At 47.3% G+C, this 13,583-nt stretch overlaps 1 protein-coding gene across 1 annotated transcript in view; it reads right to left on the bottom strand.

The window, feature by feature from the left end:
* The window catches only part of CCDC33 (coiled-coil domain containing 33), a 116,367-nt gene that overhangs the window by 87,465 nt on the left and 15,319 nt on the right, over positions 1-13,583 (bottom strand). Inside the window, 2 exon segments of the mRNA XM_056866046.1 lie at positions 4,310-4,473; positions 11,156-11,227. Coding sequence (XP_056722024.1) covers positions 4,310-4,473; positions 11,156-11,227 — 236 coding nt within the window.

Raw genomic sequence — 13,583 nt, 5'->3', positions numbered from 1 at the left:
AACACACAAGGCTGCCTTACACTGAATCAGACCCTGGGTCCATCAAAGTCAGTATTGTCTACTCAGACCGGCAGCAGCTCTCCAGGGTCTCAGGCAGAGGTCTTTCACATCCCCTACCATCTGACCCTATTAAACTGTAGGGACTGAACCTGGGACCTTCTGCATGCCAAGCAGATGCTCTACCATTGAGCCACAGCCCCTCCCCTAATGATTCCAGATGCCCCCATCTGCCTTCCAATGCCCCTCCAGTTCTCCCTCTTAGATACAGATCAGCAGCAGCTTCTTCTTGGGTGACCCACAACCTCACCAGCTACTGCTTGGAGCAATCCCCATTCAGACGGCTTAACAACCCATACACAAAATGCAAGTAAGGGGAAGGAACCCAGCTTCTGAAAAAACCCTCCCCGCACAAAAAGGAAAACCACAGAAACAAGAACAAAAAGAAACAGTATACCAAGCTCTCATCTCTTCCAATAATACTTTCGAAATAACATCCCCCCCCCATTTCTGCTTATTTCAGCAACTTCCATTGTAAAAACAAGAACCTTAAAAGCTTTAGGCAGCGCGCCTACTGCGTGAGCTTTGCACGCGCACAGAGGGAGCCCTGTCAATCTATGAACTACAGCTTTGGCCTGCAACCCTTTACGCTGTTCCATTTTCTGGACTTTCCCCAAGCACCGCTTGGCATCTTGAGCTTGCCCTGGAAAACGACGCCAGTTTGGGGCTATGGAGTGCTGATATGGCAGCCGCCCCCCCCCCCCCGCGCCCATGCTTCTGTTCCTCCCATTGGTGTTAATTTATCCAGGCTCTAAAACCTCAGCAACATGGATAACGAACGATCTGTGCTTGGAAGAACGCCAGCTCCTTTGTTACATTAGACTATGCATGCTGTAAAAAACCGCAGAGATTCTTTTTTTTTCAGCGACACGGTCAGACCCAGAAAATTCAGCATCAGGTTTGGTATACCTGAGTAGTCTAGCTAGCAGGGAAGAAGGAGGAGGAGGAGGAGGCTTGCAAACCGGCTTACAGTCACCTTCCCTTCCCCTCCCCACAACAGACACCCTGTGAGGTACGAGGGACTGAGAGAGCTCTAGCAGAGTTGTAACTTGCCCAAGGTCACCCAGCTGGCTTCATGTGTAGGAGTTGGGAAACAAATCCAGTTTACCAGATTAGCATCCGCCGCTCATGTATAGCGGTGGTTTGCCATTGCCTGCCTCTGCGTAGAGACCCTGGACATCCTTTGTGGACTGCATAGAGACCTTGGACATCCTTTGTGGACTGCATAGAGACCCTGGACGTCCCTTGGCCCATCCAAGTACTAAACAGAGGCGACCCTGCTTTGCTTCCAGGATCTGACACGCTCGGGCTAGCCTGAGTCATATAGGTCAGGGTGTCCTGCTATTACACCTAACCTAATTTTTCTTCATTTGAAGAAGTTACACCTAAATTTAATTGGGGGGGGGGACCCCTTCCCAATAGTGTTGTTCCACTGTTAACCGCCAGCAACCCACAAGTTGATTTTTAAAGCCAGACATATCAAGAGGTCCAATTATGGAACTGTCTACCATCAAGAAAAGAACTGTCTACATAAATTGTAGGATCCCCCCCCGCTCTCAGTTTCCACAGCTGAGTGGAACCCGTCATGCATTTCAGAAAGTAGATCACAGGAGATTCCTATAAATAAAGCTGACAGCTATCCGGTGAAAACAGAATAGGTGACCATACTATCTTTTCTTGGGCTACTTTGTCCAAGATTTGCATGCTTCTTCGAGGATTAAAAAAAAAAGTTCAGAGAAAACAATGTTAATCCCAAGTATCCAGCTTACATTTTATTGTAAGACATTCTTAGAGATAAAGAAGCTTCTTGAATAACACAAAATCAATCGGATTACAGTCGAGCAAAGTATTCAGGGAATAGATGGCTTAGATTTCAAATCTTTAGGCCAAATGCTCCAAACTCATGTCGCTCAGAAAATGAAATCGCTGTTAAAATCAGTCACTTTCCTACCTGAAATCAGATGTGAGTGACATAGATGCTGTGTAAAAAAAAAATGTTTAAAAATGCATCAGACATAAATTGATTTCTGAATGCAGTTGGCTGCGGCGTTCACTTCTATTACGTCTTTTATCTCTATTGCATTACCGATGTCCATAATTGCATGAATAAAGCACCACAAAAACAATATCGATGTGTTGGTACAGACATTCTTCACACTGCACACACACAAAAAAACCCCTTGATAACCTGAATTCACAATGGCCCCGACATCTCCACCCCACACCGTAGTAATGTAAGCGAAGGAAGGAAGCCAGCATGATATAGCACAATCTCAGAAGCTAAGAAGGGTTGGTATTTAGATGGCAAACCACCTCTGCTTCTCACTTGCCTTGAAAACCCCTGCTGGGGTCGCCATAAGTCAGCTGCGACTTGACTGCTCTTTACACACACAATGCAAGCGTAAGTGTGGCGATTTTAAAAGAATCAATAGAAAGAATTAAAAGAAAAAGAATAGTTGGTTTTTATATGCCAACTTTCTCTACCACTTAAGCCTTAAGGGAGACTCAAACCGGCTTACAATCTCCTTCCCCTTCCCACAACAGACACCCTGTGAGGTAGGTGAGGCTGAGAGAGCTCTAAAAGAACTGTAACTTGCCCAAGGTCACCCAGCTGGAGTGGGGAAACCAACCCGGTTCACCAGATTAGCCTCTGCAGCTCATGTGAAGGAATGGGGAATCGAACCCGGTTCTCCAGATCAGACTCCACGGCTCCAAACCACCGCTCTTAACCACTGCACCACGCTGGCTCTCAAAAGCTGAGACAAACAAATTGTATGTGCTTTGGTTGCAGAACTAGTTGCAGAAATTCTCGAGGAATGGAATGCAGGCCAAAGCAAAACGACTGAACATTAAAAGAGGGGAAATTTCTCTTATCTATATCTACTTGTGTGCACATTTATTCCCACATACATCGTCATTCTGCATTAAGATACCTCAAATTGTGAAAACTGTATACTTTGTGCAGATGAGGAGTATTTGCCTTTATTCTGGTTCGGATAATTATAGCGAGGAACAAAGATCTATGCCCACCCAGCACCTCTCCCACTGATGCTTAATCTCTAGAAATCCAGTGTAGTTTCTGAGATTCATTTATTAGGCTCATTTATTAGGCTCATTTATTAGGCAGACACAGGCAATTGCATAGGGCTAGGGTTTCCAGGTCAATCTTCACCACTGGCGGGAGGTTTTGGGGGCGGAGCCGAGGAGGGCAGGGTTTGGAGAGGGGAGGGACTGCAGTGCCATAGAGTCCAATGGCCAAAGTGGCCATTTTCTCCAGGTGAACTGATCACTATCGGCTGGAGATCAGTTGTAATAGCAGGAGATCTCCAGCTAGTACCTGGAGGTTAGTAACCCTACCTAGGGCACTGGAGGGACAGAGGGTTCCCATGGTAGGAAGCAGCAACCCTAAGTAGCCCCTATGCCCCCAGCACTCACCAAGCTTCCCCCAGACATGTAGAAACCTGTCTTTGCAGCTTTAAGATCAAGAAGGGAAATCAGAGATGGCCAGGGCCCCTGCACCAGATGCAAAATTCCACGTGTGCATGATGCGAAGGTAGAAATCTAGAATACACAAACCCTGGCCTACAAAGCTGCTCTGGGATTCAGGGACACCAAATTAACACCGTCTCTAAAAGAGAGCCGGAGAACACAAACCTTGTTTGCATACAGTATGGAAACATTGAGCACCCTGGCTTCTCCTTTGGGGCTACGAAGTGGGATTGTATCCTTCCCCCCCCCCACACCCGCCACACACACACCTTTCCTTTTAAAAGAGCTGCTAGGAATTCAGAATCTCTGCCCATCTGTGTGCAAAACAACTCAGCGATGCCCTTTCAATTAATCTGCCAAACCAAAGTTGCCGGTCTTTAATTGAGTCCCATGATGCATCTATTAAACACAAAGCCAGAGCACAGCGATGCGGCGCTATTTTATTTATTTGATACAAGGTTTGAAAAGCCAATAAGCATCTCCCCGCTGTCCTCTTGGACGAATTACGTTGTCTCCAGGTACAGAAAATGACAGCCAAATGCACAACCTGGGATGAGGCATCACCGCCTATAAATGCCCCCCTCTCCAGGCAAACCCGGCCCCCGCACAATTTCCCAGCATATGCCTAGGCAGTGTTGAAAACCAAAGGGATGCTCTCTGTTTCACAAGAAGGAATTGAGCAAGCGGCTTCCACCAAGACTTCACTTGGGGGGGGGGGGACACCTAAATAAAGCTGTCCCTCAGGTCCAGAAAAGATACTCACATAATGACATAGGGACTAGGAACGTGACCCTTCCTGGTCGAGGGCAGATTGTTGGCTCCATGCAACGTTATGGTGATGGATTCCTTTGTGGAATTAGCCAGGTGTTGGTTATTTGTTCCTGAAGTGTGGACCGGCTGTCCATGTTCTGCAGGATCCTCCTTGACCTGCCAAGGAGATGCGTAAGAACCGTAAAGAAAATGGATCAAGTCAACGTGTATCTACCTGGCAGACTGGCACCCACCCCCCAAGTTCTTGTGTTTTCGGCTCCGCTTTTATCATACCAGCGTTTTCCCCATGTGGAGGGGCCGTGGCTCAGTGGTAGAGCATCTACTTGGCATGCAGAAGGTCCCAGGTTCAATCCCCGCCATCTCCAGTTAAAGGGACCAAGCAAGTAGTGGATGTGAAAGTCCCCTGCCTGAGACCCTGGAGATCCGTTGCCGGTCTGAGTAAATACTGACTTTGATGGACCGAGGGTCTGATTCAGTACGAGGCAGCTTCATGTGTTCATAGCACTTTCAGCATTCCAAGTGCTCTACATACATTGTTTAGTTGTAATTGTTACAACAGTCCTGTAAAGTAGGTCAGTATTATTACCCCTATTTTTTACATGCAGGAAGAGACTGGGAGAATACAACTGATCTCCAAATGACAGAGATCAGTCCCCCTGGAGAAAACAGCTGCTTTGGAGGGCTGATTATGACATTATGACTGGCTGAGGTCCCTCCCCAGGCTCCACTCCCAAATCTCCTGGAATTTCCCAACCTGGAGCTGGCAACCCTATCCCTCTTCGCCATCGGTGGGAGATTTTTGGGGTGCAGCCAGAGGAGGGCAGGGTTTGGGGAGGGGAGGGACTTCAATGCCATAGAGCCCGATTGCCAAAGCAGCCATTTTCTCCAGGTGAACTGATCTCTGTCGGCTGGAGATCGGTTGTCATAGCAGGAGATCTTCTGCTATTACCTGGAGGTTGGCGACCCTACCTATCCCCCTTTCTTCTTGTTAAGGCCGTCCCTGCCAGCCACAATCTGAAGGAACTGAAAGCACTCTTAGAAGGCAGAAGCGGGGGTCTCTAGGGCTTCCTGACTTGCAAATGAACGAAGGATGAAGACCCTTTCGGTCGGCTTTTCATTAGCACTTCATCTGGCTGCATCCACGAACGGCTGTTCCCAAGAGCCCTGCAAACTCCCCCCTCCTTTAAATCAAAGAGCCCACAGCCCCCTTTGAGCAGGGGCACAATGTACCTCCTCCGTTGCTGCCAATCAAAACCTAGTGATTGATATACCACTTGGTAGACGCAAGGAATAAAAAACCTTAAATTATAAAAATGCGGGTGAGCCCTGGGGAGAGGTCCATTGGGTGGAGAGGCACGGAGATGTATTCCAAAAGCTACAGGCTGCAACAACGTGCAAATCCCTCCTGCAGAGAATCTATGACAACAAATTGGAGATTCCAAGGTAAATCTCAAGATGAACAAAGAAGCAGCTTTATTTATTTATATAGAAGATGAATATGCTGCCTCTCCAGGGGTGGTGCTACGCCAGCGTGGCGTAGTGGTTAAGAGCAGTGGTTTGGAGCGGTGGAGTCTGATCTGGAGAACCGGGTTGGATTCCCCACTCCTCCACATGAGCGGCGGAGGCTAATCTGGTGAACTGGATTTGTTTCCACACTCCTCCACATGAAGCCAGCTGGTGACCTTGGGCTAGTCACTCTCTCTCAGCCCCACCTACCTCACAGGGTGTCTGTTGTGGGGAGGGGAAGGGAAGGCGATTGTAAGTCGGTTTGATTCTCCCTTAAGTGGTAGAGAAAGTCGGCATATAAAACCAACTCTTCTTCTTCTTCTTCTTCTTCTTTCCATCAGGGGCAGCTGCTGGGCCCCACACCTGGGAAGGCCAAACTGCCCACAACTCCACCTTTCCCAAGGAACGGGTCAAAAGAAGAAAAGTAGGGTCCTGCTGCCATTTGCACCTGTCCCTAATGGGTTGAGGCAGATCATGGGAAATTTGGAATGGAAAAAAAGGCAATCTCACACAGATATTCCAAGAGGCAGAAGAAGGGGCAGAGAACGGGATAAAGAGCAGATTCACTACAGAGAGCAGGATGCCTTTGGACAAATGAGAGGGACAGGGATTTATTGGGACATGAGAGCAGAAAAAAGAGGCAGCAAGATGTTCAGTGTTTCAAAGCATAGCACACGGGTGGGAAGGGGCGGGGAGAATACATGACTATCCATACAGAAAACATCTGAATTACACCAGCATCAAAAATTATCACGCCGGTGGGAGGTTTTGGGGGCGGAGCCTGAGGAGGGCAGGGTTTGGGGAGGGACTTCAATGCCATAGAGTCCAATTGCCAATACAGCCATTTTCTCCAGGGGATCTGATCTCTATCGGCTGGAGATCAGTTGTAGTAGCAGAAGATCTCCAGCTACTACCTGGAGGTTGGTATGAACTACTCATTCAAACTGTATAGTTAAGCTGCAAAAATGAACAGTTGTTGGCTCTGCAAACTGTGATATTTTGTAATAAAACATCAAACAATCCTTTAAACAATGTAACAGGACACAGTGAAACTGTGAAAAAGTAACTGACAATAACAATGTTGTATATACAAATGGGCCAAAACAAGCAACAAGTACAAGACAAGTGAAGACAGCACAAGCAAACACACGCAACAGCGAAGAGTCACAATAATTTCAAAATAAGGAACAATGTCCAACAAAGTCAGCTTGGCTCTTGGCTGGGTGCTTGCGCAGTCAGGCAATTCGAAGGAGTGTAATATTACACTCCGCCTCATTACAAGATCAAACCAGAATGAGTTAGCAGCCCTGTTTGGGAGCAGAGAAATTTGAAGCTGTAAGCTGCATGGCACATTCAAAGGCTGAAGAAGTCACTTTTGGTGACGAAAGCGCTGCTGCATATCCAGAAAGGCGTTTCCTCCGAGTTGCCTGGCTGCGCAAGCACCCAGCCAAGAGCCAAGCTGACTTTACTGGACATTGTTCCTTATTTTGAAATTATTTTGACTCTTCGCTGTTGCTTGTGTTTGCTTGCGCCATCTTCACTTGTCTTGTACTTGTTGCTTGTTTTGGCTTGTTTTATTACAATATATCACAGTTTGCAGAGCCAACTACTGTTCGTTTTTGCAACTCCCTGGAGGTTGGGCAACCCTACCTCTCCAAAGAAGCAGCAAAATTTTTCATAGCCCTCGACTTAGTCTTTTAACCGCTTCTGTGTTCTTACAGAAAAGCTTCTGGTGCGTCGTGTGGGGGTCTCTGGTTAAGCCCTTCTTCTTCCTCCTTCGTAGACTCCGAGCCGCCGTCTCGTTCCAGCATGGAACAAGCCCAAAACTCCGTGAGTCACCAAAAGGAGTGAGACCATCGGCTTCCCGGCAGTCGAATCAAATTAACAACTGTTATTTCGAGGACTCATGTTATTAATAAAAATGTGGTCAAAACAAAGATCATAAAAAAATCATCTTTGTAAAGGAAATGAAAACACGCACGCGAGATCAAACATCAAGAGGAACACAAAAAGAGCCATCGAAAACAAGAGGAGAGGATGCCAAGGTGTTTTGTGGAGTGGTGAATGCAGGAGTATTACAAAATTATTGGGCTGGTAAATGATGATGACCTCAACGGGAGAAGGTATCATTTGGTTATGACCCAAGGTACACGTTCACTGTGGTTACAGTCCAGGATGCTGGAGTAACAATCTTTGTGGATGGGATTGCAGTGGGAGCATTGCCAGACTGGTGAAACGCAAGTCACACAAACAAATGGACTCAGTAAAGTGCGCAGGGAGGCGAAAAACAAAGCCGAGTTAAGATCTGCTGGCGAACCGGCCGTGTCTCTCTTCCAGCCAATGAAATGGGCCCACACTGCAAAGTTCAGCTGCAAAATTGTCAGAAACAACAACAACAGCCCAGCTTAGGAAATGCAAGCAGGAGCCAGCATGGTGTAGTGGTTAAGAGCGGTGGTTTGGAGCGGTGGAGTCTGATCTGGAGAACCGGGTTTGGTTCCCCACGCTTCCACACGAGCAGCGGACACTAATCTGGTGAACCGGGTTGGTTTCCCCACTCCTGCACGCGAAGCCAGCTGGGTGACCTTGGGCTAGTCACAATTCTATTAAGAGCTCTCTCAGCCCCACCTATCTCACAGGGCATCTGTTGTGGGAGGGGAAGGGAAGGTGACTATAAGCTGGTTTGATTCTCCCTTAAGTGGTAGAGAAAGTTGGCATATAAAGACCAAATCTTCTTCTTCTTCTTCTTCTTCTTCTTCTTCTTCTTCTTCTTCTTCTTCTTCTTCTTCTTCTTCTTCTTCTTCTTCTTCCTGTTAAAGCCTGCGTACAACTGCTGCAAAAATATCCTTCCTTGGTCCACCTCTAAGGTGCTACTGGATTCCAATCTAGTTGTCCTACACAGACACAACACAACTGCCCTCTGAAACTATTTTAAAATAAAAAGAAATCGAACTGCCATCTTCATTCCACACGCAAACAAAACACACCTACCCGCCCACACAGAAAGCATCTGACATTCACTCCCACTGTGAGCTTATATGTATACCGATGACACGCCATCCGTCTTTGCCTCCCCAGCCCTCCCTCTGTGTTGCCCTGGCAGCCAGGCCGGGCATGGGCAATTCCCACAGGACCTATTGATGGCTGAGAGAAGAAAATGGAAAGGTTAAACGCGAGGCGCTCCTCTCTCGAATGTGAGGCGACAGCTGTAATCGGCCTGTGATGGGAATCAAAGGCAAAGTAATCACGGGAGGCAACAGGCTGTGACTAACGGATGCTCGGCTGCCGCCACCACCAAATTTCTCAGGGACAAATGAGTGGCGCTTGTCTGTGACAACCTCATGGCCACCCCTCCACTCTTAGTGGCGTCGGCTCCGAGCCAGGGCCGGGAAGAGTCATTTCTCCAGGCATAGGGTTGCCAACCTCCAGGTATTAGCTGGAGATCTCATAAGAACATAGGAAACGCCCTGCTGGATCAGACCGAGGCCCATCAAGTCCAGCAGTCTGTTCACACAGGGGCCAACCGGGTGCCTCTAGGAAGCCACAAACAAGACGACTGCGGCTATTACAACTGATCTCCAGCCGATAGAGATCAGTTTCCTCTGGAGACAATGGCCGCTTGGGCAATCGGACTCTATGGCATTGAAGTCCCTCCCCTTCCCAAACCCGCCTTCCTCAGGCTCTGCTCCAAAAGCCTCCTGCCAGTCGCAAAGACGGACCTGGCAACCCTAGCCAGGAAGAATAATTTCTCTAGGCAGGGCCCGTTCCAGGTTTTAAGGGGCCCTGGCCAGACAGTAGCCACAGGCCCCCTGCCCACCACCATCAACGCCCTATGTACTGATTTGACGCTGCGGCGCTGATTGAATGAGAGAGAGAGACAGGAAGTCTTCCTTTTGGAAAAACCAGCTTTGAAAAAGCCCAGCTTTTGTGAGACGAATATTTGTTTCAGGCTGATGAAGCCCTAGCGGCGAAAACGTTTCCTGCTTCCTTGCATTTTTGCCCTGACTCCTTGTGCCAACCAACCCTGGTTGGTTGCCTCGTTGGGGAAGAAGGCATGATTCAACGCAGCCCTCGCCCAGGCTCCCGAAATTGCTGATGACCAAGCTATTGGATTCACAGTCAGCTTTATTTTGGGGCTTCTAGTTGCCTGTTTGTTTCATCTTGTCTATATCCTCGTACCTTTTTCATGTTTATTTGTGTTATATACAAAGTATACTCACTTTGTATTTCGTGCTTGCTATTGTTACACTTGGTGTTTTTTGTGGATAGATACATAAGACTGTCGTTTGTAGTTCAAATAGTCATTTGATTTTGAGCTTTTTGCTGGTTGTTCTCCTGTCATTTCCTTATTCAGCATAAAGTGTTCTTAGTTGTGCTCTTATTGATATATTTTATTTTGTGGACTCACTGGGGGTTACCGCACTTGTATTCCCAGCAATGTATTAAGAGTTTGAAAATGTTATAAAAAATACTGTTCGCACTTTCTGTGTATTTCCACTGATGTATTAAGAGTTTGAAAACATTATAAAAAATACTGTTCGCACTTTGTTTGGCCCCTTTAGCTGTGAAGACGTTTTCCAACCATTTATAAGCTGTGGTATCCAAAAACCCTTTTAAAGCGATGTTTTTTATAACATTTTCAAACTCTTAATACATCGCTGGGAATACAAAGTGCGGTAACCCCCTTTGTCTGACCGATACTGTTTTTATTACAAATTTATGTTACTTCTCATTAGATGTGTTCTATTTTTTGGTCAAATGACCGTAAAATAAAAACTGACTGACTGACTTTCTTCCTATCGGCTTTCTTCACTGTCCAGCTTTCACATCCTACATAGCAATAATAGGGAATAATAGGGAATAGGCATGAATTAACTTGATCTTGGTTGCCAGTGACACATCCTTAAGAATCTTTTCTACCTCCTTCATGGCTGCCCTTCCCAGTCTCAATCTCCTGAGTCCCTTGCTAGGAGACACGATTGCTAGGGTTGCCAACCTCCAGGTAATAGCAGAAGATCTCCTGCTATTACAACTGATCTCCAGCCGATAGAAATCAGTTCACCTGGAGAAAATGGCCACTTTGGCCATTGGACTCTATGGCATTTAAGTCCCCTCCCAAACCCCACCCTCCTCAGGCTCCGACCCCAAAATCTCCCACCGATAGCGAAGAGGGACCTGGCAACCCTAACTATTGCCCAGATCACACGACCTGGCCAAGAATGAATTCAGCATCCATCAGAGAGGACAAACTGCTTGCAAAGGGGCATCCCACTTCGAGGAATCAGAGCCTCGCGTTTCCATGCTGAACTTCAGCACACACACCCCTCGCACCTACCTTCTTGGTTCCCCAAGAAAACAGACTGAAAGAACTTCCTTTGGGCAGCCGACCACTGTCTGACTTTAGTTTCTAAAGTCCCCGGATTCAAAAGCAAAACAGAAAAGAGTACTCAGTGACGTGGATTGGCATCGTTCTCACTTTAGAAGTCACAGCCCCGTTACACCTAAAGCAAAGACCTGCGTCTTCTTGCAAGAATTGTTGCTATGCATGCTACGCTAGAAGCACAGAGAGCGGGGCTACTTCCTTTCAGCACATAAATAATAGAACTCAATTGCTGTGGAACGGTTCTCCGATCCCCCTGATGAAGCTTAAACAGCTATATGTAAGGGGCTGTACATGGCAATAAAGCTGTCAGCAGTCACCTTACATCTTTCCCCCCCCCTTTTTTGGTTTGCTCAAATGGTGGCCAACTAGTTATTCTGGAGGGCCAACAGCAGGTTATAGAGGCGGAGGCCTTCTCCTGGTGTTGCCTCCTAGCACCGTTATTCAGAGATTTACTGCCTCTGAACATGGAGGGTCCCTTTAATCACTGTGGGGGTTTGCCTCTGTTGGACCTCTCCTCCGTGAACGTATCTAGCCCCCTTGCCCCATATTCCCTCCTAAAGGTGGCAATCTGTTTCTTTCTATTGGTAACTTTTTATTTTACAGGTTGAGCACCCCTAATCCGAAAATGCAAAATGCTCCAAAATCTGAAACGTTTTGAGCGCCGACGTGATGCCACAGGTGGAAAATTCCCTGTGGTTCAATGTACACAAACTGTGTTTCATGCACAAACTTATTGAAAATGTTGCATAAAATTACCTTCACGCTATAAAGGTAAAAGGTAAAGGTCCCCTGTGCAAGCACCGGGTCATTCCTGACCCATGGGGTGATGTCACATCCCGACGTTTCCTAGGCAGACTTTGTTTACGGGGTGGTTTGCCAGTGCCTTCCCCAGTCATCTTCCCTTTACTCCCAGCAAGCTGGGTCCTCATTTTACCGATCTCGAATGGATGGAAGGCTGAGTCAACCTTGAGCCGGCTCCCTGAAACCAACCTCCGTTGGGATTGAACTCCTGTCGTGAGCAGAGCTTGGACTGCAGTACTGCAGCTTACCACTCTGCGCCACGGGGCTCAGGCTATAAGGGATGCATAAAACATAATTTGGCGTTTAGACTTGGGTCCCGTCCCCAAGAAATCTCATTATGTATATGTGAATATTCCAAAATCCAAAAAAATCCAAAATCCAAAAAAAATCCAAAATCTGACTTCCGGTCCCAAGCATTTCGGATAAGGGATTCTCAGCCTGTACTATGTGAGCCCTCTCCATTTTGCCCACCTCCTCCTCAGTTAGCCTCATTGTCCTGACTTGAAGAACTGGGGCCACTCACATCTTTTGAGGAAGCAGCATTTCCTTCCTCTTTTTGCTGCTCTGCTTCACCCATTGAGGAGGAGATTTCTTGCTCCTCGCTTTTGGAGCCTGCCTTCTCAACTCTCAATCAGATGGGGACCCGACTCCAGAGCTGACCATTACTTTAAAACAGAAGGCTCCATTCTAGCCTCTAAAATGCCTCTCCATACTCTGAGCCAAAGGAGACTGAGTCTTGATAGCCCCAGTAACAGACAGGTCATAAACCACTGGGGTTGAATTGTAGCGCCTTTATATTGATGATGTCACAACCCTCTTGTGACATCAGCGGCGTCACTGTTGTGAGGTCAGCATGAGCTCACATTGCCAAATAAAGGGAGGATACTGAATCTCTGTCATTTCTTTTCTTCCCTTCCTTCCCATAAAATTCTTAGCAGCACCTCTCTCCTTTTAGGGACCCCAGCTTCTTCCAGTCACTAATAAAACTTCAGAGCTCTTGTTTTATGGATGGTACGGCTTGTAATGGGGCTGTTTAACCTTCGCGCTCCGCTTAATGGCTTGTGAAGACTGATCCCAATCCTACCAACCCTGTTTCTCATATCATTGCGGCTCATTAGAGGACACATCAATCATTAACTAGCCTGAACCAGGACGGGCAAAAAGACATCTTCCAGGAGAACTCTGAAACCAACCTTTAGACTCCCACAAATAGGCAGGGATGAAATGCTTTGGGCGGCCTTGAACTATAACTTTGCTAGACTTTAGAGGAATGCAGTGGCATCTCTTGATGATCGGAAGGCGACAGAGTAAAACAGCAGTGCTAATAGGGTTGCCGGGTCTCTCTTTGCCACCGGGGAGAGGTTTTTGGGGTGGAGCCTGAGGAGGGCGGAGTTTGGGGAGGGGATGGACTTCAATGCCATAGAGTCCAATTGCCAAAGCGGCCACTTTCTCCAGGTGAACTGATCTCTATCGGTTGGAGACCGGTTGTAATAGCAGGAGATCTCCAGCTGGTACCTGGAGGATGGCCACCCTACAGATCAGTCTTGTGTTGTTTTTCCTCCCCTTTGCAGTTGCTCAG

Source organism: Euleptes europaea, chromosome 20, assembly GCF_029931775.1.
Source record: "Euleptes europaea isolate rEulEur1 chromosome 20, rEulEur1.hap1, whole genome shotgun sequence".
NCBI lineage: Eukaryota > Metazoa > Chordata > Lepidosauria > Squamata > Sphaerodactylidae > Euleptes > Euleptes europaea.
Note: the sequence above shows the minus strand (reverse complement) of the source record. Positions and strands in the feature narration are given on the sequence as shown.